We start from the raw sequence: 26,772 nt of genomic DNA on the forward strand, positions 1-26,772 counted from the left end.
CTCTGACCGCGACAGGCCCCCGACCTCCCAAACATGGCGCCCGGCGCCCCCTTAATTCTCCCCTGTCACTGTCGGCTCCCGACCTCCCCAACATGGCGCCGGGCGGCGGCGCCCCCACCTCCCTCCCAATGCAGCGCCGGGCCGTGCCCTCCTCATCATGGCGGCGGCGCCGGCCCGTGACGTCACGCGTCCTCCTCGGCCTCCTCCTGCTGCTGCTGCTGCTGGTACCCGCCTCTCGCTCGCTCGCCATTGCGGCGGCTCAGGGCGAGCCGCGCCGTGTCCCCGCTCGGCTCCCTCCCCGGCCGCCGCCTGGCAGAGGCTCCACGGCGCAGGCCCGCTGCAGCGCAGCCGCTCTGAGGTGAGTGTCCTACCGCGCAATCTCCCAGCTCCTCCAGCCCCGGCGCAGCCGCAGCAACGCGGGGCCCCCGCCGGCTGCCCAGGCACCCCGCTCCGGAGCCCGCGCCGCCGGCTCGGCCTCCCCCGGCCCGGCCGGGCCCCGGCCCAACTCCCACCTCGGGGATGCGCAGGCCGCGCTAGGCCCGGGCTGGGGAGGCGGCGGGGGGGTGGGACCCCCCGTTCCCGGGGTGGTCTCCCCGCGCTCGGCTGTGGGCCGCGGGGCTGAGGGGAAGGCGCGGGCGGGATCCTCCCCCCCCCCCCCGGGGGGGCCTGGGGGCCGCTGCCGGGGGGGGGGGGGGGGGGGGGGGGTGTCTGCCCGATCTCCGGTGCATCCCCAGCCCGGGGAGAGGGCTGCTCGCCCCCACCGCTGGGGGGCAGGTTCCCTGCCTGTGACCCCTTCTAGCCAGGGTGGGGAGAGGGCCCGATCTGCCACCCCTTGGGGGGCAGGTTCCTGTCTGTGACCCCCCCTTCTATCCAGGGGTGGGGAGAGGGCCCGATCTGCCACCCCTTGGGGGGCAGGATCCCTGCCTGTGACCCCTTCTAGCCAGGGGTGGGGAGAGGGCCCGATCTGCCACCCCTTGGGGGGCAGGATCCTGTCTGTGACCCCCCCCTTCTATCCAGGGGTGGGGAGAGGGCCCGATCTGCCACCCCGTGGGGGGCAGGATCCCTGCCTGACCCCCCCTTCTATCCAGGGGTGGGGAGAGGGTCTGATCTGCCACTCCTTGGGGGGCAGGATCCCTGCCTGACCCCCCCTTCTATCCAGGGGTGGGGAGAGGGTCTGATCTGCCACTCCTTTGGGGGGCAGTATCCCTGCCTGTGACCCCCCTTCTATCCAGGGGTGGGGAGAGGGCCTGATCTGGCCCCCCTCTGTGGAGCAGGTTCCCTGCCTGTGACTCCCCCTTCTATCCAGGGTGGGGAGAGGGCCCGATCTGCCATCCTTCTCGGGAGCAGGATCCCTGCCTGTGACCCCCCTCTTCTATCCAGCGCTTGGGAAAGGAGCCACTTGCCCACCCTTCTGGGGAGCAGGATCCTTGCCTGATTTCCCCCCCCCCCCACTCCCCTATCCNCCCCCCCCCGCCCCCCGAAATGGGCTGCAGTGCTGATAGCTGACACTAGGGTCTGAGGGACCAGGCAGAGCCCAGCCCGCACATAGAAGACACTGCCAGGGGGAATAGGAGGGAGCTGGGGGGTTCCTGGTGGCTGCAGTTCCCAGCTAGCCCTGAGGCAAGGAGAGGGTTGCTTGCAGAAAACTGTCCAAGTTTGGGACGGAGCACCAGGCTGTTTCTCCCTCTGGGATCCCTAGGTTTTGAGGGGGAGGGCATGCGGGTAAGGTGACCAGACAGCAAATGTGAAAAATCGGGACGGGGGTGGGGGTAATAGGAGCCTGTATAAGAAAGACCCAAAAATCGGGACTGTCCCTATAAAATCAGGACATCTGGTCACCCTACATGTGGGTGGGTATCTGGGCTGGGGGGCCCTACAGCTGGACTCTGGGGAAGGAAGGGGGTTCGGGTGTATTGGCTGGGGATGGTGGTTCTGTGGGTGTCTGGCCCCCTGGCTGGAATCTGGGGTCAGGGGAAGGAGGCAGAGAACCAGGAACTGGATTATCATAGGCAGGGCTTTGGAGTGGAGCCCGGAGCTCGAGCGTGGAGCAGCTCCGGAGCAGTGGAGCTGCAGGTTTTTGCCTGGAGCTGGAGCGGAGCCAGAGCACAGCTCCAAAGCCCTGGGGACTCTTAACTCCCCTCCTGCGGGAATTTTTGTGTGTCTGTATTGTTACAGACATACTTGTTGACAGGTATTTTGAAATAAATTACCAAAATAATTGAAACTGGCATGATTATTGTAATATTATTTTGACAAAATTTTCAGAATTGCGCAAAAAAAAAATTTGGCACAGAATTTTTAAAAATATTAATTTTTTGGTGCAGAATGCTCCCAGGGTAATCTGTACATGTACGGGGCCAAGAACACTTAATAGTGAAATATAAATGGCTACATAATAGCCCATAGTTTTCTATAAAGGATCTAGTTTTCTGTAAACCTGACCAGTTTTCCTGCCATGGAGCAGCCTTTTGTCAAACTTTAAGAAATATCTCTTGCTTTACAGACTTTATATGAGCTTGGAACAGGGACTATATTTTTGCTACAGCAGCCAGGTCAATGAGAGTGGGAAGAGTGGGGTTCCAATTCAGATTTGGTCTCTGGTCACTCCTGTAATACAAATAAAATAGGGCTGTCGATTAATCGCAGTTAACTCATGTGATTAAATCAAAAAATTAACTGCAATTAAAAAAATTATTCGCGATTAATTGCACTGTTAAACAATAGAATACCAATTGAAATTTATTAAACCTTTCTGGATATCTTTGTACATTTTCAAATATTGATTTCTATTACAACACAGAATACAAAGTGTACAGTGCTCACTTTATTTTATTATTTTTATTACAAATATTTGCGCGGTAAAAATGATAAAAGAAACAGTACTTTTCAATTAACCTCATACAATACTGTAGTGCAATCTCTTTATCGTGAAAGTGTAACTTACAAATGTAGATTTTTGTTGTTGTTACATAACCACTCAAAAATAAAACAATGTAAAACTTTAGAGCCTACAGGTCTACTCAGTCCTACTTCTTGTTCAGCCAATTGCTAAGACAAACAAGTTTGTTTACATTTACGGGAGATACTGCTGACTGCTTCTTATTTACAATGTCACCTGAAAGTGAGAACAGGGCATTCACATGGCACTTTTGTAGCCGGAGTTGCAAGATATGTACGTGCCAGATATGTTAAACATTCATATGACCTTTCATGTTCGGCTACCATTCCAGAGGACATGCTTCTGCTTGTTAAAAAAAACAATGTGTTAATTAAATTTGTGACTGAACTCCTTGGGGGAGAATGGTATGTCTCCTGTTCCATTTTACCTGCATTCTGCCATATATTTCATGTTAGAGCAGTCTCAGATGATAACCCAGCACATATTCGTTTTAAGAACACTTTCACAGCAGATTTGACAAAACACAAAGGTACCAATGTGAGATTTCTAAGGATAGATACAGCACTTGACCCAAGGTTTAAGAATCTGAAGTGCCTTCCAAAATCTGAGCGTGACGAGGTGTGGAGAATGCTTTCAGAAGTCTTAAAAGAGCAACACTCCGATGTGGAAACTACAGAACCCGAACCACCAAAAAACGAAAATCAGCCTTCTGCTGGTGACATCTGACTGATGATGATGAAAATGAACATGCGTTGGTCTGCTCTGCTTTGGATCGTTATCGAGCAGAACCTGTCATTAGCATGGACACGTGTTCTGGAATGGTGGTTGAAGCATGAAGGGACATATGAATCTTTAACACATCTGGCACGTAAATATCTTTCAACGCTGGTTACGACAGTGCCATGTGAACGCCTGTGCTCACTTTCAGGTAACGTTGTAAACAAGACATGGGCAGCATCATCTCCTGCAAATTGTAATCTTGTTTGTCTGAGCGATTGGCTGAAGTAGGACTGAGGGGACTTGAAGGTTCTAAAGTTTTACATTGTTTTATTTTTGAATGCAGTTATTTTTTGTACATAATTCTACATTTGTAAGTTCAGCTTTCATTATAAAGAGATTGCACTACAGTACATGTATGAGGTGAATTGAAATATACTATTTTGTTTTTTACAGTGCAAATATTTGTAAACAAAAATAAAGTGAGCACTGTACACTTTGTATTCTGTGTTGTAATTGAAATCAGTATATTTGAAAATCTAGAAAACATCCAAAAATAATCAAATAAATGGTATCCCATTATTGTTTAACAGTGCGATTAATGGCGATTAATTTTTTTAATCGCTTGACCATCCTAAAATAAAATTTCCCCTGTACGAGTAAGATCTGAAAACATGGAGGTGTGTTCCCGGAGGACATCTGCTGTGTAGGATTGAAAAGTCCAACTTTTCCTATTTATTTTCTTTCCAATTTTCATACTTGGTCCCTTTCTTAGGAGTAAATCTGTCTGCAGTGGGTAGTGGAGTATGTTTCTGTGAACTGAAATGTAAAAACAGGTGTATCCTTGGTAAGGACCAGAGACTCCACTGAGGTGCATTCTGCTCTGTTAGGCTCTGAGGCCCTGCTTCCTCATTAAAATGGTTTTAGATTATTGATCTACCTTTTGCTTCTAGTGATGATTGGATATATGAGAGATATCATTTTTTAACTTCACTTGCTGCGTGTGACGAGCATATGAATAGTAAGAAAATGATTTACTCCCAAGTTGGATGCTAGAGACTTGGAGGTTTAACTTTCATTTAATTGTACAGTTTTTTGATTGTGGTTGCATAATGCAACAGATGTCAGTTCCATTAACTAATGTAGAAATATATATGTACTAATTTACATTCTACCTTGCAGCTTAAGTGAATGAGTAAAATATAGTCAAATCCAAAAGGGCAACTTATTTCCTCCCACTGTCTTGCATAATCATCTCATTAAAGTAATCAAACTCTATTATGATTTCTAGGGTTTGCAAAACTTCCCCAGTGTCTACTAACCTGGGTCAAAACATTTGCCAACCCACATGCCCCAAATTATGCACATTTAATTATGCACATTGCAACATCTTTATATGGGAATGGAGCATAAATCAGTTCTGCTCCCCAGAAATTAAGGTTTGTCTTTCTTTGCCAGCTCCTCTACTACTCTTGCTACTGCTGCCTCCTTGGGCGTACAGGAGGTCTTCTGTGCACCAACCCCTCCTCTTAAAGGAAGTGTAGCTCCAGATACTCTGCTCTTCACATTCTCCTTCCTCCCTTTCAGTGAAAGGGCCCTCAGGTTTCAGGCCCTGTTCACCCCCCTTTTTGCTCTGGATGAGTGCGTTTTTCAAGCCCTGCATAGTTATGCCTGCATATGAATTAATAAGAGCTTGTCTATATGAGAGCACATATGAAAATTAATCTGAATAAACTGAAGTTATTAATTTAAAGTGGATTAGTTTAATCACATTAGCCCCCTGTGTGGACACACTCATTCATAATTGAAGTGGCCTTAATTCAGTGTAGTTTATTCAGAAGGTTTAACTAATCAACTTTAAAAACTAATTTGGATTAACTTTCCTGAGCGTCTCCATGTAGACAAACTGTAAGACACGTCTCTTCCATGAGGAGTTTACAGTCCACTCCTCTGATGTTTGTAAGACTATGCCCTTATAATAGGAAACATTTATTTTGAGTGGGGTTTTTGGGGGGAGAGGGATAATGTGTGAAAGGTTAGGTATACAGTATGAGTTTTATTTGCCGCTGCAGTTTGTATCCCAGTAATTCTAGCACACCAAATATATGGTCATACTTCACAGAGACACTAATGTTTAGTGGGAGCCTTATATGTATTTCAGTATACTTAAACCAAGTAAAGCCTCAATTGGGTAATGACTTAAGGTGAGTTTGAACTGTACATCAACATGGTCTGACTGGGTTAATGCCAAATGTTCTCCAGGAGTAAAGAAAGTTTCAACTCGGGTGGAATACCACTCCTTAAACTCACATTTGAACTGAATCCCCGCACAAGCAGAGAGCTGAAATATAACCATGCATCATGAGAACAATATTAGCAGCCATATGGTTGGTCAGCTGAACATTATTTATAACCATGCCTCATCATTTTAACAAATCACTTCAGTAGCTTAAAATCTGGTCTCATCTATGCGTAGGTTAAACTGTTGCATAGTCCAATGTTAAATAATAAACTATCCCAGTAGAAGCGTAATCCAGTTTACAAAAAAATCACTTCTCAGAGGGGTAGCCGTGTCAGTCTGGATCTGGATCTAAAAAGCGACAAAGAGTCCTGTGGCACCTTATGGACTAACAGACGTATTGAAGCATGAGCTTCCGTGGGTGAACACCCACTTCGTCAGATGCATGAAAAAAAATCACTGTATCTGTACTTAAAGAAAAAAGCCAATATCTACATCCAATACTCTTGTAGCTTGAAATTCTTCAGCTTCTGGACCTAGTCCCATTGGGTTGCAATGAAAGTTTCTGCCTCTTTTGAAAACTTGCAGACAGAAGTGTTACCAGCAAATTCCAGGGTACAAAGCTGTGAATTTGACAGGTATCAGGTTGCCCATTATATCTGGTGTCCTGTCTGGAGAGGTGAGAAGTATCTTGTAATCTCCCGTCTTAAGAGCTTTGAGGGTGTTTAGCATTCTTTGGAGCCTAGCAAGTAGGGTTATTGCTCCCAAGATACAGAAAATCGTCTGATGGATGCCTGACCGCCTCACCCTCCCCAAATTCAGAGACAGTGGGGAAGAAGCTCCTGTTAGTTATTGCTGTTGCTGGACTGAGCATTACAATTATTTGTAATCTCAGATGCCCCAGTCTGCACATGCAATAACTGTAGGAAAAAGGGGGTTCTCATGTTTTGGGGAGAGACACTAAAAAAGGAATTTTTTTGTCCTGTCCCTGGTTATGGTAAATAGCTGTCTGAAATTATTCTGAAATACTTATGGGATACAATTCCTCCTCTGAATCATTTTTTTCTTTTTCACTTGTTGTAGAGACACATCTGGTAGATTTAACGCTGAAATCCCCCCATTTATGAAACTGTTTTAAATGAATTGCTTATTTTGCAGATGGTGTCAGTTGAGTGGGATCCTGGCTTACCATGTGTGTTCACTGCTTTAGAAGCCTATGTTCATTCTTTTCCGTCCTCCATAGACAGTCGATGGGATTTACCTATTTTTAAGGAAAGCATTTTTGAGAGCATTGTCTTATATTTTTTGGGAGTGAGGGATGGAAAATAACAGTGGTTTCTTCTCCCCGCCCCAGTGCTTTTGTGAAAATCTTTTCCTACTAGGTGTACTGCCATAGCTACATCATTCTTCCAGGTGCTCCTATTTTGTCCTGTTATCTTAGTATTCATCTTCCACGCTTATGCCTGGAACAGCTACTCACTAGTTGCCCTTGTCTAGTGTTGGAGCTTTTCTGCACACAAGTTATACCACTTTACCTCTAGTGGTATAGTTAAAGTGGTACAATTCCCCCTCACTTGGATAATAAATAATATATGAATAAAACAAGATTATTTAACTACAAAGAAAGAGGTTTTAAGTGAGTACAAATATTAAGGAATGAAAGTCAGAAAAGGCTACAAGACAAATAAAGATAAAACACATCCCAGTACTAAATTTAACAAACTAGACTTGGTTCAAGGTGAAGTTCTTAACACAGGTTTTCAGTAGCATTGCTGACCAGTTCAGGTCAGGATCTGCTCCCAAGATCCAACAGCTGTTTCTTTTGTCGTCTTAGGTGAAAAGAGAGTGCAATAGACAAGGAGAGAGAACGTTGGGTGTTTTTGCCCCTCACTTTTATAGTTCAGTCCCCCTTTGAAATGCATTTTCCTGAGAGTGACCCCTAAAGTTCTTTCCAGCTGAGAGCGAGGAGACATGGAGTCTGGTGGGGGAAAAGGAGTTAAGCTGTTGTTTGCTACCTGCGTATGTTGAAATGCAGACTTTCTTTTTCTTCCCCCTCTCACTGTCTGAGGACTGTGTCTACAGCTTATATGCAGATTTAGGTGTAAACATATCCCTTTGTTTAAGACAGGCCTGCTTGACCAGTTCTACCTAATCAGGGCTACGTGAGTTGGAGCATGGTCCTTTGACATAATACGGGGGGGATTTCATAACTTCACACACAATGTTGCGGCATACGTTTCATCCTGGTATTATTGACCAGTGAGTTATTAGTTTTTAAATGATACCTCACAAGGCATGTTTTGTACAAAGATTATTACTGTGGTGTGTAGGGTGCATTCAGCTAGTGCATATAGGGCACACTGACTTTAACTTGCGCTAAAGACTCGAATTCATCCAGTTTAACACATGTTAAAGGCAGTGTGCTTGATGTATACGACTTTTAGATAATTCATGCTAACTACACACCTTTAAATGCTAGTTTTGGCCACAGCGTGCTGAGTTGCCATCCTCTCCTTCAAATCCCTTCTTAAAACACACTTTCATTATGCCTTTTGGTGGTAGTCCAGCATAATTGCTAATCTTCTCTATATAAAAGAGGATTTAAAAACAGGAACATTTGCACCTTAATTCAACTGGCTATGGCTGCACTGTGTCTTTTAGACTAATCCGGTTGGGGAAAGGATTGTGCCTTTGTACTGTGCCAAGAGTGCTCTCAGCAATCAGTAAATAACAGCTCTCTCCGCAGTGGTGTTTATTGGGTTAGCAGTTCTTTAAAGACCACTTTGTGTTTTAATTAAAACTATAGAAACTAGAAATGACTCTTAACTTGATTCAAATTGTTAGAATGATTGACTGGAGGATACGTAGTTCAGAGCAGAATTGGAATATATGCATGATTCTTTTTCAGAAATGTACAAAGTAAAGAATTACGTATTCTCCTAGAAAAAGCATCATCTCTGAGTACATTGCTTGTTTTACCTTTAATGTATCACACTGTGTGTTATAAAAGTTTTTAAAGCTAATGTGTGTTCTCTCATCAATGTGTGTAATGGTCTAGGCCAGTGGTTCCCAAACTTTTCGGCATCGTGCCCCCTTTTTAATTTTCGAGAAACCCTCACGCCCCCCACCTCTCCTTTACCATCATCCAATCCCCCCGATCCTTGTCCCCTGACCGCCCCCCCCCAGAACCTCTGCCCCATCCAACTGCTCCCTGTCCCCTGATGCCCCCCAGGACCTCCTGCCCCTTATCCAACCCCCCCATTTCCTGCCCCCTTACCAGGCAGCTCAGAGCGGCAGGACTGGCTTATTGGAAAGCCTGGGAGGTGGGCGGGCGGGTGCAAGCTGCGCTGCCTATGCGGCGGCGTGGCTGCGGGGGAAGGGGGACAAGAGGGGAGGGGCCGGGGGCTAGCCTCCCCAGCCGGGAACTCAAGGGCCAGGCAGCCTCGTGCCCCCCTTGGAATTTCTTCACGCCCCCCAATTTGGGAACCCCAATGGGCATAGACGGCAGACTGGCCCATAAATTTATAACATGAAACTTGCAGGTTTGTGAAAGAAATGCATGAATATTGAATGGGAATTCCAGCCTGTGGTTGAGGATTTTACAGTGTAGTTTAATGTCAAGTTTTGGATTACACCTCTATAGATTATTGTTTGAAGTTTAGAAAAAGGAGGTTCTTTACATCTGCAATCTTCCTCCCTCCTTTTTTCTTGCTCTTACACCATCATCCTTCTAGTCAAGGCTGTCGACTGGATGGGATTCCCTTTGGAGCCGGTCAGAACCATTTATTCTGTTACTACGGGGAATCATGAATGTGTATATTTTCCAAAGGGTTCCGCATACTTCCTATTGCACCACTCCTAGTCACTGCTGACCCATGGAGGAGAGAGACCAGAATTCTGATAGGAGCAGTTTGGCATGACTATGTGGAGCACTACAACGAGGTCATCTCCATTCATACTGCAGCGTGAAGAGATTCTGTTAGAGTAGAAGTTGTCATATAGTCATGTTTCGCACATGAGCTTTCCGCGAAGTCTTTTTTTTTTTTGTTAAAACTGAGAGGCTAAACTACAAAAGAATTGGTCACAAATAGCATGTGTGTTACGAAATACACATAAGACCAAGTTTTCTATTGCTGGCTTTTAAAAATTCAGTTGAAGTTCCAGCAATAGATGATAGTAATCTACAGCTGACTTTATCTCATGATTGTGTAGAATCCTATTGGTTTCCTCTCAAGATTGTGATCCCGTGGTTTAATACGAAATGTTTATGCTCTCTGCACTTGTGCTGCTACACAGAACTTTGATGGAAAATTTTAAGGAGAAAGATTGCATTCTTTGGAATTTTATCCCTTCTTGGACCTATTTGCTTAGGGTTTGGATACATGGGGAAATTTACAGGCATAATTATACTGCTATAGTTACACTGGAATAAATTCTGGAATAAGACTATCCATATGGGAAGTTTATACTGCTATAATTATGCTGGTAAATTTCTCTATGTAGACAAGCCCTTATGGAAAAGTCCAATTGTGTGTTAGGTTTTAGATTTGTCTTTAATTAACTTTCAGCAATACTGAAGACTTAAAAAGAACTCCAGCTTGACTAATTGCACTGTTTCCTTATTAAGAGACTCACCGCCCTGGATTCTGGGTACACTTCCCATAGGTTAGAATGATGCCAAATACATCGTCCCCAGAATGTGAAACTATATATACCTTTTGATCCTCCGTAACAGCCAACCCATAATGATTGGCAGACTCCATAAAGGCATCAAGGAGCCTGACTATTAGAAGATTCCAAAACTTGCACTTGATGGGAAGCATGAACAATATTTGTCTTCCATTCTTCCTCTAACCATGGCCAAATTTGGACTCAGGTGTGTCTGACAGAATTGCATTACTAAGGTGAGTGCTGTCTGGTGAAACCGCCCTTTTCTCTGCTCTCACCAGTGTTACTCTTCGAACACATAACAAGAGCATGTGTAAAAGTACAGGTATAGTGAAGCATAGGGAGAGAAGCCTTCTCTGAGATAAGAGATCTAGACATATCTAGAGATAAGTGGCTCTCAACCTTTGTGGACTACTATACCCTTTCAGGAGTCTGATTTGTCTTGTATACCCCAAGTTTCACCTCACTTAAAAACTGCTTGCTTACAAAATCAGACATAAAGATACAAAAGTGTCACAACATACTATTACTGAAAAAATGCTGACTTTCTCATTTTTACCATACAATTATTATAAAATCAATTGGAATATAAATTTCATACTTATTTCTGTGTGTGTGTGTGTATGTGTGTGTATCAGTTTAAACAAGTCATTGCATGAAATTTTAGTTTGTACTGACTTCACTGGTGCTTTTTATGTATCCTGTGGCAAAACTAGGCAAATATCTAGATGAGTTCATGTACCCCCAGGAATTTCTCTGTGTACCCCCAGGGCTATGCATACCCCTGGCTGAGAACCACTGGTCTGGACCATGTACATCTTCATAGATGCCAACCCAGCCCATCAGCTTTCCCCCGGAAGTGAATTGACAGCCAGTGTGGAATCTAGAGTTCAGTTGTAATATACTCCCATCAGTAAATGTACCTAAAAGGTGGGTAGCTGCCTTTTGCACCACTTGAAATTTCCAAGTGACCTTCAAGACTAGCCGTAGGTAGAGCATGGTTCAGTCGTGTAGCTTTCATGTAACAAAGATAACTGACCATTCCGCTGATTCAGACAAACGCACTCTCATGGCCTGTCCAAGATGAAAGGTGTTTCTCGCTACTATTGCTATTTGAGTAGAGGAGGGTAAAGCTAGAATGCCGATACTGAGAGCTTCTCTGAAAGGCAGGCAAGTACCCTCCGGTGAGGGCAGCTGCAATCTTTTTGTGAGATCTTCAAAGAATGGGGAAGCACTATATCAGTCTGATCTGCTAAATCTTAAGCTACATGGCTTTCATTCGTGAGATGTTAGAAAGCTCATTCATGGTTCTGCCAGGGCCTTATGAGAGGCTGATGTAGAGCTGAGCATCTTTGGCATATTGGTGGCATACTTCATATTTTCTCATGGTTTTCTCCAGTAGCTTCACAGGAAGAAGCAGCCTTAGTGACCAAGCCCTGTGGGAGTCGCTAAAGAAGGAGTAAAAGCACTTACATTACATTGCAAATAACACTGAGACCTGTTTCAGAAACCAGTTTTGTAGTAAGAGGCTGATCTGTAGTTAGTCATTGGAAAACCATAAAAAGTAATTTAGCAGTCAACTGTTGATGGGTACAGCTGAAACCCTGCAGCCTGCTGTCCAACAGCCAAGTCAGATGCCTGCTGCCCACAGAACTGTTCTACAAAAATCCCCTTGGTTAGCTCACCACAACAGCATGTGTGAACAAAATGCCAGTGTGATATTCAGTGCCTAATGCAAAGCAAACATGACTGTTTATTGTGCGGGGTTGAAAGCATGGAGGGGATATTAAACTCCAGATGTTATTGACGTTACAAACAGGATAAGAAACGGAGGAGGTATTCCCTATTTGGTAGAAAAGCTCAATGAAAACATGTTCCATACTTGGGCAGTTGAAGTCAAAACTACAAGAAACATGAAAAGGCTGATTAAAAAATGGAATCTGTTTCAGACATCCTACTGCCAGGAATGTGTGCTTCGGGCCAGAAGATTCCACCAATTAACTCTACACTGAACTTCTGTGTGAAATCAAAATTGTCCATGCCAATTACCTACTCATTAATATCCCAGGGAACAAATAGATAAGGGATTTGGGAGGGAACAGCAACATTACTAGTCTCTTTAAGCAAATTAAGAACTCTGCCAACAGGGTTATGAGAGGAAATGTGTAAAAGTGGCCCATCTCCTATGCTAGTCCACTACATTAACTTCATTTTTAAAAGGGAACATGATGCACATACACCTCTACCCTGATATAACGTGACCCAATATAACACGAATTCGGATATAACTCAGTAAAGCAGTGGCTCCAGGGGGGCGGGGCTGCGCGCTCCGGCGGATCAAAGCAAGTTCGATATAATGCGGTTTCACCTATAACACAGTAAGAGTTTTTGGCTCCCGAGGACAGCGTTGTATCGGGGTAGAGGTGTACTGTGTCAGTCAAACAACCACAATGTTGGTTTGTCTGTTCCTTCCTCCCCTGCCTGTTTGCCTAATGTTACCTTCCTCAGGGTCCTGTCTTGTTTCACGTGATTAGATCATATATTATGGGCTCTGTACTGGAGGGGTCTTCACAAAGAGTGTCAAATTGGTTGGTAGCCTGCAGGACTGTCAGTGACCGCCACAAAAAATCATAGTCAACTAATCAGAAGACTGTGCCACATCTTATTAAGCAAACATGGGCTGTGTCACAGAGATCCTTGCCTTTGTGAACTCCAGGCTAGACTATTGGCACCCCCAACACTTACTTTGTTTTTTAAAGCTTCAGTTAGTGCAGAATGCAGCATCGTGCCTCTTCAGTAGCACTAGCGGCTGAGAGCGTGTCACCCAGTGCTTTGCTCTTTATAGCGGCTTCCCATAGAACATTATAGGGCCAAATTTAAGGTCTCTTAATTTTCAGGGCTCTGAATGGACTTGGTCCTGCAATTCATAGATTCCCAAGGTCAGAAGGGACCATTGCAATCATCTAGTCTGATCTCCTGTATAACACAGGCCAGAGAACGTTCCCAAAATAATTCCTAGAGCAGAGCTTTTTAGAAAAACACCCAGTCTTGATTTAAAAATGGTGGTGATGGAGAATCCACCACGACCCCATAAATTGTTCCAATGGTTAATTACTCTCACCGTTAAGAATTTATGCCTTATTTCCAATCTGTTTATGTCTAGCTTCAATATCCAGCCATTAAATCGTCTTCTAGCTAAGTAAAAAGTAGGATAGTGAGTTGGGTATTAAGTTTCCTCGCCCTCTGTTCTCATTGCTGGGAGGGGAAGATATTGGTTAGGTAGCTGACTGTCTTAAGTAGGTGAAGAGGAAGGGGGGGAGCCCAAGATGGCTTGTGAATTGCCAACTAATCATAGAATCATAGAACATCAGGGTTGGAAGGGACCTCAAGAGGTCATCTAGTCCAACCCCCTGCTCAAAGCAAGTGCAATCATTGGTATTGCACTTGCTTAAGGCAGATCTTGATAGGGTGCTGACAATTGTTAGTCCTCTTTCTCTCCACTCAGTATAATTTGTAAAGCCTAGTATTCCATGTTAAAGTATGGTAGAAATGAACGTGTCTTTCACGGAATGTTGCAGTTTGGCCACCAAACGCTGCCACTCGTGTTCATGGAGTCCCCGCCTGTCTCTCATACATACTGTGTGAGTCCTGTTGAACATCACTCCCTTGCATCTGATGGAATGATTGTTTCATTCCGTCCATAGATTTTGTTTGGGAAAGGGCTGGGCTGTAGCTGATTGAACAGTCTGAATTACAAATGGCCTCCCGCCTCAACAGTGGCTACCAATGACTTATTGGTTGGATCTTTTTTTAGGATTATTACATGCCTCACAAAAAATTATTAAGTAACTGATGGAAAACACTGGAGACCACTACAGGATAGAAGCTGAACTCTTCCCTTAGCTAGTGTGTTTTTGCCATATTTGTGACTCAGCCTTGATTCTGAATGCAAAAGCTTCCTTCTGTCTCATTTTTGTAAAATATAAATCTCCTACCTCTGCTTATGTGGGAGGAAAATATTGTACACTGATCTGATGGTGAAGCAGTGCTGGTTTCTAGACAACAAGATTTAAAAAAAAAGATTATATCATGATAGCTTCTTGGCAAACACATTACTGCTGAAATATAACTAATCACTCAGAGGCATATTTCATCCCTCTGAATATTTTTCTGAAACGTCCAAGGCTTTTATAATTAAAAACGAGGGTCTGGTTATGTAACTCGAAGGCAAGAAGAGGATTTTTAGTTAGTATTTTGACAGGGACAGAGTAAAGCCTGCACTGTCGTATTTCATCACTCTTCATTGCTCATTTCTGCCTACCACTTCAAAATCAGAGTGCACACCTGCGTTCCCCAGGCTTCTGGTCTCTATCCAGCGTCTGCTTTCTTTAGAGGGATATGGAGCAGATGTGTCAGGAGTGTGCTCTGAGGATGTGCACACACACACATAGTGGGTTTCAGCATGAATTGTCTAAATGATCATCTCGTGACCCTTTTTCTGTATTCTAATTCAGTTTTCATTCATAAAATGATCATTAATTAAAGGAATCTTCTGAAGGGATAGACCAAAAAGTTAGCATTTATTTAAAAAAAAAAAAAAAAAAAAAAAAAATTGAACCAGGCCGACTGAAATTCCTCAAGTAAATTTGAACGATGGAAAGTAAATTGATTTAAAGTTTTCATCTCTAATAATCCTCTTGATGGGCAAAAAAGTGTGTGGTGTCAAGGTCAATTACAGCAGGCTAGCAGGCATTTTTGTAGCATTGGGCGAGCCAAGGCTCCTTTGATATATTTTGATGAACAGTGAAATAGTTAACAATGTGGACATTTCAAGTGTCACCGTTGGCATTTGAGTTAGCACCCACTGAAGTGACAGGGACAGTTCACATTTGAGAACTGTTGCTTCAAGCTCTCTGCAAATTCAGACAGACATTACTCCATTACATTCCCATTTTTGGAGGTTTTCTTAGCCCGCATAATAGAGACTTTTCTCTACAGCATCCACTTTCATTACAAAACAGTTCTCCTGCACCCCTTGCTGCTGGCTAGTCTTTCACACACTCAATTCCTAGATCAAGCGCCACATTTTGGTTGAATTAAGAAGGGTTTCTAATCAATTTTCAGGTAATAACCTATATGGAATAGAAATCATTTAACCATTTGATGTCAGGCATGCCACCTGTACAGGGGAATAACCCCACCACTCATGCGCTCAGGGAAGATTTGCCATGTGAGAAGCATTTTGAGGTCTTTGGCTTAAAGCTGCCAAATAGTATGGGAAATGAGAAAAATTCAGTTGAGACCACAAGTATATGTATCTAAGGCCCGTCTATATTACAGGGACTATAGCATCTTTGTATGTTATAACTAGGACTGTCAAGCGATTACAAAAATTAATTGCGATTAATCGCACTGTTAATAATAGAATGCCATTTATTTAAATATTTTGGATGTTTTCCACGTTTTCAAATATATTGATTTCAGTTACAACACAGAATACAAAGTGTACAGTGCTCGCTTTGTATTTAATTTTGATTACAAATATTTGTACTGTAAAAAACAAAAGAAATAGTATTTTCAATTCTCCTCATACAAGTACTGTAGTGCAATCTCTTTATCATGAAAGTTGAACTTACAACTGTAGAATTATGTACAAAAAGAACCTGCATTCAAAAATAAAACAATGTAAAACTTTAGAGCTTACAAGTCCACTTAGTCCTATTTCTTGTTCAGCTAATCGCTCAGACAAACAAGTTTGTTTACATTGGCAGGATATAATGCTACCCGCTTCTTGTTCTCAATGTCACCTGAAAGTGAGAACAGGAGTTCTCATGGCACTGGTGTAGCCAGCGTCTCAAGATATTTACGTGCCAGATACTAAAGATTCATATGTCCCTTCATTCTTCAACCACCAGTCCAGAGGACATGCGCAGGGCCGGCTCCAGGGTTTTGGCCGCCCCAAGCAGCCAAAACCAAAAAAAAAAAAAAGCTGCGATCGCGATCTGCGGCGACAATTCGGCGGGAGGTCCTTCACTCCGAGTCGGAGTGAGGGACCGTCCGCCGAATTGCCGCCGAATACCTGGACCTGCCGCCCCTCTCCCAAGCGGCCGCCCCAAGCACCTGCTTGAGAAGCTGGTGCCTGGAGCCGGCCCTGGACATGCGTACATGCTGATCACAGCTTCTGCTTGGTAACAGTCCAAAGCAGTGCGGACCAACACATGTTCTTTTTCATCATCTGAGTCAAATGCCACCAGCAGAAGGTTGATTTTCTTTTTTGGTAGTTCGGATTCTGTAGTTTCCACATCAGAGTGTTGCTCTTTTAAGACTTTTGAAAGCGTGTTCCACAACTTGTCCCTCTCAGATTTTTGGAAGGCACTTCAGATTCTTAAACCTTGGATCGAGTGCTGTAACGATCTTTAGAAATCTCACATTGGTACCTTCTTTGCGTTTTGTCAAATCTGCAGTGAAAGTGTTCTTAAAATGAACAATGTGCTGAGTCATCATCTGAGACTGCTATGAAATATATGGCAGAATGCAGATAAAACAGAGCAAGGGACATACAATTCTCTCCCAAGGAGTTAAGTCACAAATTTAATTAACGCATTATTTTTTTCACGCGCATCATCAGCATGGAAACATGTCCTCTGGCATGGTGGCCAAAGCATGAAGAATCATACGAATGTTTAATGTATCTGGCATGTAGATACCTTGCAATGCCGGCTACCAAAGTCCCATGCGAATGCCTGTTCTCACTTTCTGGTAACATTGTAAATAAGAAGTGGGCAGTATTATCTCCTGTAAATGTAAACAAACTTGTTTGTCTTAGTGATTGGCTGAACAAGAAGTAGGACTGAGTGGACTTGTAGGCTCTAAAGTTTTGCATTGTTTTGTTTGTGAGTGCAGTTACGTACCAACAAAAATCTACATTTGTAAGTTGCACTTTCACAATAGAGATTGCACTACGGTATTGTATGAGGTTAATTGAAAAGTACTATTTGTTTTGTTTATAATTTTTTACAGTGCAAATATTTGTCATAAAAAATAATAGAAAATGAGCAGTGTACACTTTGTATTCTGTGTTGTAATTGAAATCAATATATTTGAAAATGTAGAAAAACATCCAAAAAGATTTAATAAATTTCAATTGGCATTCTATTGTTTAACAGTGCGATTAATCTCAGTTAAGTTTTTTAATTGCAGTTAATTTTTTTGAGTGAATCGTGTGAGTTAACTGCGATTAATTGACAGCCTTAGTTATAACAAATGTTTCAAACCCCAAAATCTTTTGGGGCTTTCTGCTTTTAGTTACTGTTGGGGCTTTGGAAATCTGTGCGAGATTTCTAGGAAAGTGGGGTCTTCCTGTGGATTGTTTTGTATTTCCAGTGTTTTTTTTGAAAATTTAAGCATTTTACTACTTACAGAGTAGTTTCTAGCCTCTGTAGTTGTAAAGCTGAAGAAAACTTTCTGAATTTGTCCTGACGCAGTGTTGCTTCCACAGATTAGAACAATAACTTTGAGAGGCATAACCTGCCCAGTTCCCTTTCATGGAGTGTTTAACTCTGAAACATAATGGCAATTTAAATGTCAACCATAATTATCTTGCTTAGCCTAGTTCTTCTCAAACTTTATATTGCAGTCCATGTCTTAAGGCTGAAATCCTTTCTTGTATACCTCCCCTTTCAGCATCCTGACCTCACACGCTTCCTACAGCAGCTGAAGTAGTAATAGTTCAGTGGGAAGGAGGTGAGGCTGAAATATACTCAGGGCTTGTCTATCTGGGAAACCCAGTTATACAGGTATAGTTATGTAGATCTGTGCCCCACTTCCCTCCCCTGGTTTTGACACTTGTTGCATTACGAGCATTTTTTTGTTTGTTTGTTTACCATAAACCCCTTCCCAAGTAACATAAGCTAACTGAAAAAAGTCACTCTTATATGAATAAGAGCATTCACAGTGGGGTTTATGCCAATTATATCCGTTCACATTCACTCCTTCAATTATACCAAAAACTTTCGTGTGGTAGGCAAGGCCTCAGATTAATCCGTGTGGTTGTTTGCTCAATTTCCTGTAGACTTCATGCTTAAGAGGATCAGTTTCCTTCTCCTTGTCTGCAGCCTCAACTCTTACAATCTTTTCAGATTAGTTAGTAGTTTGGTTTTGTCCTCCTGTAGACTTGTTATTTTTCTAGTTCTGGTGTCAATAGCAAATTTGATTGCAGTTGAATTTACATCAAAGAAACCGCTGATTTAGAAAGATATGAAGCAGCTGCACAGGGTGTAGAGAGGGGCTTTAATTTTTTTTTTTTTTGGGGGGGGGGGTCAAAAATTGCCTTTGGATGTCAAAATACTTTGTCAAAGACTTTTGGACTGAGCTACAACAACCAGGAAATGTCTTCATAGACATCGTAGTGTTAGGTCATGTCTACACGAGCGATCTTACAGTGCAGCAGCTGTATCGATACGGCTGTGCCACTGTAAGATCACTTGTGTAGCCGCTCTATGCCAACAGGAGAGAGCTTTCCCATCGACATAATAAAATCACCTAAATGAGCGGCGGTAGCTATGTCGGCAGAAGAACATCTCCCACCGACACAGCGCTGTGCACATGAGCACTTATGCCTGCGAAACTTACGTTGCTCAGGGGTGTGTTGTTTTTTTTTCTCTTTCCTGGGCGACATAAGTTTCACAGGCATAAGGGGTAATGTAGACATGGCCTTAGTCTTCCTGGCTGTAAAATAGATAGCTGCTTAACTGCAGAGACAGAAACAAACTTGCTGACTGCAGTTTGATGGTCGCTAGCAGAAACTTCTGTCTAATATGCTTGTCCACTAGGAGTGGTTTAATCTGAAGGGACCCTCCACAAGAATAACACAATAGGTTTGAAAGATCCAAATACAGTGTTCATGATCCTCACGATTGCTGGGTTGGAGGTGGAAGATTTCCAACAGCTGGGAAATGGGAAAATCTGTGGGATTAGAAGATGCTGCAGATGTTGGGGGGAAGAAATTAAATAACAAAACCAAACACAAACATATCCTCCCTCCCTGAAGAAGAAGAAGAAGAAGAAGAAGGGGGGAAAAAAGCAGCAACTGCGTAAAACAAAGTCAATTTTCTTTAAAACTGTTCACTTAGACTACAAATGACCTTAGTAGTCAGTTTGTTAGAACTTGTCTGTCTGGCTTGAATGAATTTGCCTAAAAATAAATAAATAAAATGAAAAGCACATTGTTCTGGAACCCAGCGTTATAGGCTTTAAAGAGCTCTGTCACCTAAATATAATAATAATGTCCAACTCTGATACAGCACTTTTCATCAGTAGATCTCAAAGCACTTTGCAAAGGAGATCAGTAACGGTGTCATTCGTATGCAAGTCGTGAACTCCGCTTTATTAGCTGGAGAGAATAGTAGTTTCTCATATGAAATATGTATATGCGCACCTAATAAAAGGCAAGAAAAATCAAGAACCAAAAAATCTAATAGACTATCAGTGAGAGCAAGAAACCATAAACTGCTATAAAATGTAGGTGGGTCTCATCTGGGTGTGTGTGTGTGTGTGTATGAGAGAGAGTTCTCTTAATGAATGATTCCACTACTTACACGACCAGTCATTATTTGCGGCTGTCTCAGAAACACCAGATTAAGACCAGGTCTACACTACGTGTTTTGTTGGCATAGTTATTGTTGGTGAGGTGTGGCGGGGAAAAATACCACACTGCCTCACCGACATAGCTATGCCTGCAAAAACCCCCACTGTAAACACAGCTGTGCCAATTGAAGAGTGCTGCTATCGGCATAGCTAACATCATTCGGGGAGAAGATGTTACTATCTCACCAGAAAAACTCTTCCTTGTCAGCATAAAAAGAGGGGCTCACCTGATGTAGCTATCCTGGCACAGTGTTTGTTGTGTAGAAAAGGCCTATGAGTGTGTACTGTAAACTAGAATGAACGTTACCATTAACTAGATCAAATGTCTATGTGTAACTTTGCGTAGTTACCTAAGGAATACTAATGTCAGTTATAAATGCATTTACTGTCTCAAAAATGCAGTGATTATAATTTCATAGTCGAATAAAGTGTCCAAACGTTACCCCAAAAGAGCCAGAGTATTATATCTAATTGTATCAAGTGGAGCTGACTACAGCCACCCATATCTTTTAATATTAAACATGCAATATCTGAAGACTACATTTCCCAATGTGCACTATTGCTTTGGGATTCAAACAGCCTTCATTCGGAATGAAATGGGGCATTGTATACAGTAGCTACTAGTCTCCAGAGGCCATGTCACTGCGCTAAAGGGTGACATTGAGCTGTTTTGATCTGCAAAGTCATGTTTGGTCATTCCTGCTCTAATGTCAACTCTAAGTTGATAAACTTTTTTAAACTGAAGAGAACATTTAATGTTGCATTGCTCCATAAAATAAGGCCACTGGATACCTCTGTGAGAGGCAGAGTAACTGAACGGGAAAAGGCTGGGTCCATCAAGCCTATTCATTTAAAGTAGAACTGTGTAAAAATAATTTGTTTTTTGGTTAATTGGTAATTCTGAAAATTTAAAAAAAAATCAAGTTGGGTCGAATGAAACATTTTGTTTCACTTCAGACCAAATTTTTCCTTTGATATTGAGCTTTATTTTCTTTTAATTTTTAAAATGGAATTAAAGGTAATTTTAGAAAAGTCCTCTTGAGTCAAAGTCTAACTGTTTCTTTTTGAAAATATTGAAACAAAATGTTTTATACCTTTTCAGTTTTTTAGAGTTCTTTGTTTTGTTTTGTTTTTGGACTGAAACAATTCACTAAAATCGATACAAATTGCATGAAAAGTTTTGGTCAACCCAAATCTGCATCTTTCTTCAAAAAATTATTTTTTCCAGTCAAAAATTTTTGACCAGCTCTACTTCTCATAATTTCCCCTTCCTTGTTGCAGTAGGGCAATGACAAATAGGTTCCTCCATCTGAAGACCTGGCTGATGTTTTCAATTTGCTTCCGTGTCCTCTCAACATCTTGTTCTGTTTTTTTTTCCTTGGGGGTATTTGAATTGTTGCTATTTCTGGATGGGTCTCATTTAACAATCTGCCTCGTAAACAGAGCTGGGAAGTCGCATCATCTTGCTCTACTGGTCTTTGATTATTACAGGTAGGGCAGGGATTTTGAAGGTGATTTAGTAATAGTTATAGATCTGTATAGCCTGATGCAGTGGTTCCTATGGTCGCAGTTTTGCTATCATGTCGGATTGAGTTCCTCTAGAGTATCTTTAGCTAGAAACTGCAACTTTGGCCTGATCTACACTTACAAGTTAGGTCAACTTAGTTATGTCGCTCAGGGCTGTGAAAAATCCCTGGTATAAATGCAGATGTAGCTACTGTCGCTCAGGGAGTTGGTGATCCTACAGCAATGGAAGAACCCTTCCTTTTGCTGTAAGCTCCATCTGTGCTACAAAGTGGATTATGCCACATAGCTATGGTACTATAGTCCCTGTAGACATTGCTTTAGATACATATGTTTGTGGTCCCAACTGAATCTTTCTCATTTCCCATACTGTTTGGCAGCTTTCAGACAAAGATCTCAAAATGCTTCTCACACTGTAAATCTTCCCTGAGCGCATGAGTGGTGCGGGTTTTCCCATGTACAGATGGAGTGCCTGATATCAGATGGTTAAAGGATTTCTATTCCATATAGGTTGTTATACTGCTGTCATCACCCGAGCGTCTGAGCTACTTCCAGTTGCACATTAAGTGACGTAACTAACTTCTGTTGTGCGTGGTTTGCTCTGTTCTGATGAAGGTTAAACAGAGGCAAAGTCAGACGTGAAACTCAAAAGTCCTGGTTCCCATTTCTCTGTTCTAACCACTAGCCCATGCTCCCTGCCTCCTGCACACTAGGCAAGTGACACAAACACGCATGTGAACCATGTGATCAGCTCAAGCACTTGGATACCACAGTGACCAAACCCTTCTTCCCACCCCACTCCAGAAATAGGGTCTCTGTTTTTAGACTGTCTGACTCGCCGACCAGCTGTGATATAAATCAGTATCACCCTAACCTTTAGAAACTTCCCTGTGTATTGCATCTGATTAATTAAAACCCACCCCCTAGCAATACTTGGCACTTACCTGCCGCTTCTCCCCCAGGAGCTCAAAGCCCATCACAAAGAGCTGGTTGAGGCCGCCCAGTTTTTTATAAAGTTGGTGGTGCATGTGGAGCCTGTAGTAGAGTTGACTGGTTCCTAGCAAGGGTTGTGCAATCACATCAGATAAGTACATCATAACAAGGGATGGAGGAGAAACCTGCCATGAACGTGCATGGAAAGAAAACTGGCCCTAAGTAGCTTGTGGCGTGTAGGCCCTTCCGGCAGCGTTTGGAGACCTCTTCCTTTCTTTTGTATTAGTAAATAAGTAAGGATAAGATTCGGTCACGGAATCATGGGTTCCGTGGCTTTCAGAGACCGCCATGACATTTTCCGCTTCAGCCCTGGGGCGGCGGGGCTGGAGCTGTCAGCCGGCAAGGGCCCTGCAGCCTGAGGTGCCAGAGCCGTCAGCTGCCTCAGGTGGCAGGTGCTGGACCCCCTTCCTCCACCCTCTTGCACTGGGGCTTGGGTTCTCATCTCCCCCCCCCCCATTCTTTTTAGTAAGTCACAGGCGGGTCACGGGCTTCTGTGAAGTTTGGTTTGTTGATCGCGACCCGTCCATGACTTTTACTAAAAATAACCGTGTCAAAATCCGAACCTTATAGATAAGGTATCACTCCCTCACCTAAAATGGTGACCTGAGTTTTGCCTTCATAGCTTCTGATTAGATCCAAGGCTCTCCTATCAGGATCATAGAAATAGTGACTCTTTTTTTAAGAGCATGTGAGGCTGCCCAAATGACAGGAAATTGCTGATTAGATTTGCCAATTTATTGGGCAGGGGAGGTTGGTCTGTCTGATATCCTTGCAACCTCCGGGGGCAACATTGCGTTCATGGTTACCTTAACTGGGCCTGACACCAGGATATGTACATATGATCTAACCAGATCCCTTATGAAATTCCAAACACCTTATGTACAGCTGAAGTTATGGGAAGTCACTGGTCCTTCTCTGTATCCAATATCACTCTCCGACACTAGCAACCTTCTTCCCACTTTCCTTTGGCCGTTGCTTCAACAGACTTTGTATGTGGATCATTACAAACCTCCTCTCAATTTCCTGGTCCCGCCTGTTATGCAGGAAACATCATACCTCAAAACACCAAGCTCCAGACTATCCATTTATACAGCCTTCAGCATCAGTACAGGGGGCATTCTCTTATCCACTCTTTGTAACTTGCTATAGTAGTAAGCAAGGGATGGAAGTCCTTGGGATTCACATAAGTTCCTCTAAATTATTTTTCCTTTTTAATAATTTAAAAGCAAAAAACCTATTAGAGGAATTGTCTCCTGCCCTTGGGATGCATTGTATATTTCCTGAAGAAAGTTACTACTAGACAGTCAGAAATGTGGAAAGAGATTTTAGAATAGACGGTTTCAGTTTTACATGACTATTTTTAAGGGCTTGTATCCTATGTTCGGTGTCCTTTGGGATGGAACTGTCTTTGGCGATGGTAAGACTCATTTAAATGTCACTTGTGCTTGCATGACAGAGCAAAGCAAACGCTGCCACCTGTGGGCTTTCGAAACCAGCCTGTGACTCAAATCTCAAAGGGGTTTAAATGTGGGCACTGTGTCCTCTCTCTTGACCCCGTTTGCCTTTCTGCTCCCCTATCTCTTGCTCCTCCCTTCACCTCCAAGCTCCTTGAGCCTATTCCCACTCCCTCGACTTCCTCTTCTCAAATGCCGTCCTGGATCTGCTGCCCTCTGGTTCCATCCTCTTCATTTCCCCTCTTCTGAAGGTCACCAATTACCATCTACGACCTTGCCTGAAGTACTATTTGAAAGATGTGATGGTAGCTGCGACACTTTCCAGTGAGGGTTGTCCGAGACACACCATGTCACAGTAGCGTGTGTTAGTTAACGTGTGCTACATCATAGCTTAAATCCTAGTCTCAACAAGGCCTTGAAACCTCTTCTCTGTTCACAGCGTAGCTGGTTACTTCCAAATCTACCTCTCCTGCCACTTTACATCTTGTCTTGGGTGTTCTGACGCCAACTTAAATACCACGTGGTAGAAACTGAATGACATCTTTCTGCTATGCCCAACAACGTCCAGGCTGTTGCTAAATCCAGATGACTCTTCATTTACGGTCTCTTTCACTTCAGTCTTTTCCGTTCCATCCTGCCTGCTTAAATCCCTTATCTGAGCTTTGATTATTTCCTGCTTTGACTACTGCAACTACCTCTTTTCTTGTCTCTGTCTGTCTGCTTAAAATGCTACTACAAAAAATGTGGTTCTCCCACAGCTTTGACCATGTCGTGCCCTTTCTCAAATATCGCTTCTGGTCCTTTCCACGTCACCCCACACACATTCTTGCTCCCACCTTTCCCTTCACTCCATGCGAACCTCCTCCCTAACAGATGCATCTGATCCTGCCTTCCACTCTCATCTTCCTGATTTCTTCCTTTGTGTCTCTTGTGCCTGCAGTGATCTTCCACATCTTGTGTCCTAGTTAACCGCCCTCTCTTCATTCATACCACTCCTTTTAAAACTCACTTCTTCCATGAAGCCTTCAGTGATGATAGATCAGGGACAGGAATCTGACTGTCCATGTATAACAATTCACGCACAACATGTGGCTTCCATGTGTACCTGCAAATGGCCATTTCTTTGCTCCTGTCTCCTCCCCCCCCAGGCTTTTTCAGGGACTGTGTGAGGGTTGATGAGTTAATGTTTGTAAAGTTCTCTGAGAATGTACAACATTATATAAGTGCTACATATTTATTCCTTTGTTCAGTGGTTTACTGCTAGTCATGTAAGACAAGGATACTTCATGAAACCTTTGTGTTCGGCCATAATGATTCTGACCTGATGCCTGGACTCTAAACAGAAAACTCAGTTTAAAAATAACCTCTACGTAGTTTAGTGGCGGCCGTTTGTATCTTTGGTCAAACATCTCGAAGTGTGTGTGTGGGAGGGTGGGGCTGTCACAGTACCAAGGGTAATTGGATACTGGAGGACTTCTCCCTCCACAAAGATTATCCTCTCAGAGTGCCTCAGTGTTTGGAAACAAGGTTTTTTTATACCTCTTGTTTTAAATTTCCAGTTCCTTCTGTGCCTCCCAGTGCAACCATCAAAGGGCAACTTCCATTGGGTAAGATAATTTCTGTCCCATTCTCAGTGAGTGGAGTGATCTGAGTGTGGCAGGAGAGATGGTCAACCCCATTTTATTACACTGCATCAGTTTAGTAATGTTTGTCCTGTGATTTGTCTCCCTTAACAGTAGCGATTAATGGAAGGACACGGGGTGACCAAAACGGAACACATGGATACCATTGAGGCCCATGCCGTGGCCCAGCAGGTGCAGCAGGTCCATGTGGCCACATACACAGAACACAGCATGTTGAGTGCAGACGAAGATTCACCGTCTTCTCCTGAGGATACCTCCTATGACGACTCTGATATTCTCAACTCGACTGCTGCTGATGAGGTCACTGCCCACCTGGCTGCTGCAGGTAAGCCTACTTGGGCACTTGTGATTATTCGCCTGCTGTCCCAGGCGTTGGTTGCAAATAGCACTTGAGTGCAGCCGTTTAATGTGACTGACTTCTCTCTTCACCAAACCAGGCCGGGTGGTTATTGCGTCAGGTTTAATCACAGGGCCCAGCAATGCCAACAGAATGAGTATTGCTGTATTGAGTAACGCCATGTTGATATCCGCAGTGTGGTGGAGCTGGGGAAAATATATTTATCGTTAAAGTGCAAGTACCAGCAGTATCTGATTGCTGCACAGAAAGGTAAAGGAGAGGCAGAAAATTTCAAAGGGCAGCCAGCTTCCATCACCACATAAAACAGTGTGGCATAAACAATGCTAACCACAATAACCCACTAAATCCCCCACACTCCAGAGTAGGATGTCAACTGACGCATCTTTAGCCTCGTCACTAATGGGCTTGGGCATATTTTAAGTAGGAAAAAATTCCAAAGTCACAGGCCCTTTCCGGTGAAGCCCCTACCTCCTGTCCTTGAAATCAGGGATTGGTCCTAACCCTATTGGCCTCAACCATAGCCGCAGATAACCAATCGCAAACTGGCCTAACATCATTTCTATACCAAAGTAAAACTTTGGCGTACAATTGCTGAACAAAAGGCAACCTGTGAAGCTGTGGATGTTGACTGA

General features: G+C 43.3%; 1 protein-coding gene across 3 annotated transcripts in view; it reads left to right on the plus strand.

The window, feature by feature from the left end:
* The first annotated feature begins 205 nt into the window (after positions 1–205).
* Positions 206–26,772, plus strand: part of NRF1 (nuclear respiratory factor 1) — a 111,718-nt gene continuing 85,151 nt past the window's right edge. For all 3 annotated transcript variants that reach the window (XM_034763863.1, XM_034763864.1, XM_034763866.1), the window contains exons 1-2: positions 206–358; positions 25,876–26,107. In XM_034763863.1, coding sequence (XP_034619754.1) covers positions 25,885–26,107 — 223 coding nt within the window. In that variant the 5' untranslated portion in view covers positions 206–358; positions 25,876–25,884. The remainder of the gene's footprint in view (positions 359–25,875; positions 26,108–26,772) is intronic.

This window comes from Trachemys scripta, chromosome 1 (genome assembly GCF_013100865.1).
Source record: "Trachemys scripta elegans isolate TJP31775 chromosome 1, CAS_Tse_1.0, whole genome shotgun sequence".
Lineage (NCBI taxonomy): Eukaryota > Metazoa > Chordata > Testudines > Emydidae > Trachemys > Trachemys scripta.